The 3906-nt window shown below is 35.0% G+C and overlaps 1 protein-coding gene across 1 annotated transcript; it reads left to right on the top strand.

Moving 5' to 3' along the window:
• Window positions 1-406: 406 nt before the first annotated feature.
• Window positions 407-2131, top strand: LOC122808114 (carbohydrate sulfotransferase 5-like). Its single transcript, XM_044079082.1, has one exon. The coding sequence runs from the start codon at window positions 433-435 to the stop codon at window positions 1573-1575; it is 1143 nt and encodes a 380-aa protein (XP_043935017.1). The 5' UTR covers window positions 407-432; the 3' UTR covers window positions 1576-2131.
• Window positions 2132-3906: the final 1775 nt, after the last annotated feature.

The following is a 3906-nucleotide window of genomic DNA, read 5'->3' as shown; positions in this document are numbered from 1 at the left end:
AAAATAAGCATGTAGAATCACAGTAACTGAAGAACAAAGTGGCTTATGATGGAGTCGATGGATGTAATAGCCATATCCATTAAACCTGGGCAGATCTGTTCCAACTCACATGCGTTATGTGCTTTGATACACTCAAAACACCAGTCATAAAGATAATGAAAATGAGTTCAGCAGGCAGACTAATAACAGGGCAAAGCCTCTTGTTAGGACTAAAGGAATTTGCATAAACTGTATTTTTATGCTGTACAATTATAATATCCTGGAATGATTTATACTAAAAATGCAACTGATAACATTTAAAACTTCCTATGGAAAATGTTTCTTTGCTTTATGAATTAGTGAAAATGTTAATTTACTTATGCATATCAATTACTTTCTTTCTTTATTCCCAGGCTGATTACTTGGAATGAGTTTCAGTCCCTCATCTTTACAATGAGAAGGTCTTCATTTTGGAAAGGAACCACTGCAATCATTCTTATCCAGACTCTGATTTTAATTTTTCTGCTGCAGTTAAGAGATGACAGCAAGTGTTCCAAGGAAAAGCCAGAACAAATTCACATCCTTATTATCTCATCTTGGAGGTCAGGATCCTCATTTGTTGGGCAGATATTCAATCAGCACCCTCAAGTGTTTTACCTAATGGAGCCAGCTTGGCATGTATGGATGTCATTGCGAAGAAGTAATGCTAAGGTTTTACAAATGGCAGTTCGAGACTTGTTACGATCAGTTTTTCTGTGTGACATGTCTGTTTATGATGCTTACCTACATACAAACAAAAGCAACTCTAATTTATTCATGTGGGAAGTTAGCAGAGCACTCTGTTCCCCTCCTGTCTGCAATTTATTCCAACATACAGACATTATTAAGGAAGTAGGATGCAAACTTGTCTGCAAAAATCAACCATTTCATAAAGTTAGAGAAGCCTGCAAGTCATACAGTCATGTTGTCTTGAAAGAGGTGAGGATATTCCACTTAAATGCATTATATCCTCTTTTATCAGATCCATCATTAAACCTAAAAATTATCCATCTTGTCCGTGACCCTAGGGCAGTCTTCAGCTCTCGTGCAAGAACAACACGTCTACTAAGTGCAGATAGTTGGCTTATTGCAAATTCTTTCAATAATAACACAGAATATACTGTGATAAAAGAGGTCTGTAGAAGCCACAAGAAGATTTATGAAACAGCCACTGAAGGTACCATTAGCTTTTTAAAGGATCGATATATGTTGCTTCGTTATGAAGACTTGGTCAAAGACCCCATCACAAAAGTAAAGGAGATGTATAATTTTGCCGGCCTAGGCCTGACACCAGTGATTGAAGCTTGGATCAATGAAACAACAAAAGAGAATAATGCAATAAAATATAATGCTGTTTTCAGAACTGGTCCACGGAATGCAGTAAATGTCTCTCAGGCATGGAGGAATACTTTGTCTTTTGAAAAGATTGAAGAGGTGCAAAACATTTGCAAAGAATCCATGGAACATTTTGGGTATCGACTACTTGAGTCTGAAAATGAACAGAAGCTAATGTCATTGGATGTACTGCTCCCAATGAATCATTCATTTAAAGTGTAAACTAGATACTGTAGCTATTGCCTTGAAAATATCATTGCAATTATATGAGTACATCAACCAGTGCCTGGAACTTATCAAGACAATCCATTTTGTTTAAGTTAATTGCCAGACTTACATAATATATTAGCTGAAATTTAGAAAGTCTAGTTTCTAATGTATGTGTCAATCTTTCCTTATGAAGTCTCTCAGAGTAACCGAGTTTCTTGCTTAAGTATAATGCCAAGCACTGCCTTTCAATTTGTGTTTATTACTTTACTGTACATTGACAAGCTATATCCAAATTAATATATCCAAGGAAGTTTCAGTGTCCGCAGACAAGGAAACAGTCAGAATGAAGATATTGCATGCCCATACACCCTGCTGTGGTTGTTGTGCTTTTGTGCTTTTACTTCAACACCATCTGGCAGTAAAAAATGGTTGCACATCCCCATGTGGTATCAGCTCACATATCGAAGGGTAATGGCATGCAAACTTGAGGCTTTGAATGATGTTTGTAGCATTTAAAAAGAGTCGTCTGAAGGTAATTTAGGTTCACTAGTGACAACCTTTACTTACAATAAACAATATACAAGGACAACAGAACATTCTGAAATGTTATTTTTTAGTTTGCTACTGTGACAGTGAACTTATGTGAATGCAAGCATACTCTCCAAATGTATAATCTGAACAAATGTCAGTACCCCATTCTACAATTTACACATCCAATCTGTTTTAAATATACCTACAGCTGAATCCTTCATATCAGAAAGTAAGATATTCAAAATAGATTTTTTTTTTTTTTTTTTTTTAGCAAATCACTTCATCCTTTCTGATGGTCTCATGGGAGTCATTCATTTCATGTCACTGTTGCATAGATTTACTACTTTGCTGTGTTATGAATCGAACACATTTAAATAAATAAACCACTAAAGCCATTATATATCAAAATAAAATAAAAAATGAAGAAGGCAGTCAGGCCCCACACAATGTTTATTTAGCACTTTGTCTACAAATTACAAGGACTTCATCAGAATGAGCAATAGAATCCACAATTCCACTTTTATACTCCCAATAATTCACAGTATCGCCCGCAATTAATGCTCCATTAACAACAATGTAATCCCAATTACACAAATAAATTTAGAGCAATCAATAAAAAATATCTCAGAGTTATAATGTGAAACACTACCCTACACATCATTTAAAACACTTGAAATCACTATGTTTAAAATTTACAACATTACATAAAATATGCAGCCTTTAATTATTATGATTTACAAAAGTATTGATTGAACCATGTGAAAAATTAAATATATCAAGAGAAGTAGTGGCAAATGGCTCACAACCTGACTCATTTTGCAATGGGAAAAAGAGGGTTAATGATGATGTAGTCAGGAATAATCCTTAAACCCAGAAACTGTCTTTGTGTCCTTTTTAGTTTCAATTTTCATGATAAGATGTTTAGAAAAAGAATTATACACGATAATTTACAGTTGCTATTATGATAAGATTAAGTACTTTTAGCATTACAAGTGGATGCCTTGTTTTGAAAATACATAGAAGGTACCTGTTGGCAAAGTTCAATATCCTCGATATGTGTTTTGTAAAGCTCAAGCTTGAATTCAAACATGAATCCAAGTCTAGTAATGTTTGAAGGTCCACTGAAGATAATATGCCTGTATTAAAGGAAATAAATCAATGTCAAATTACTTAAAAATGGAATTTATTGACACCTGCTTGAGCTACAACTAAAGCTCTTATTTTTATATCAGCATGTATAAATATCTAATCTATCTTGATTCATAATTTTATTTATTTATTTTTCATTTGTTTACAGGGAAGGTTCAACTGGGCAGCAAGTGTGCCCCTTTTCAGTGGCATCCTAGAGAGAAAAGCTCCAACATAAGTACAGCAATACAGAAGAGAACAAATAGTTACCACCTCTCTTATGATCGTTAATGCTCTCTCTGTTGTACAAGGAAGTAGTAGTTCACAAAAACCAAAAAAAATGATAGGCCAAAAAAGAGTCATAAAGATGATAGACTGAACTAATGTGGATAAGTAAGAAATTATTTATGCATTTTTACTATTATGCAAGAAGCCCAGAATTTCTGGATAGAAGATATTTGCAAAGCCAAGTAAGGTATACTGTGGGGAGTGAGGTAAAGAGCTCCTGGTGAGAGCAGGAAAAATGCCAACACAATTACCACTGTAATGCAGATAGGAGGAGTCCTTGAGGGACCACCTATTACAGTAAAGGCCACGTCTACCAGAGGTGGGTTCCTCAAGCCACACCTCCTACTAACTGTATAAAAGTGGAAGCACTCAACTGTACTCTCTCACTCTGGAACT

Source organism: Protopterus annectens, chromosome 8.part0, assembly GCF_019279795.1.
Source record: "Protopterus annectens isolate FY-2018-M chromosome 8.part0, PAN1.0, whole genome shotgun sequence".
Lineage (NCBI taxonomy): Eukaryota > Metazoa > Chordata > Ceratodontiformes > Protopteridae > Protopterus > Protopterus annectens.
The sequence above is the reverse complement of the archived record's forward strand: the minus strand, read 5'-3'. Positions and strand labels throughout refer to the sequence as shown.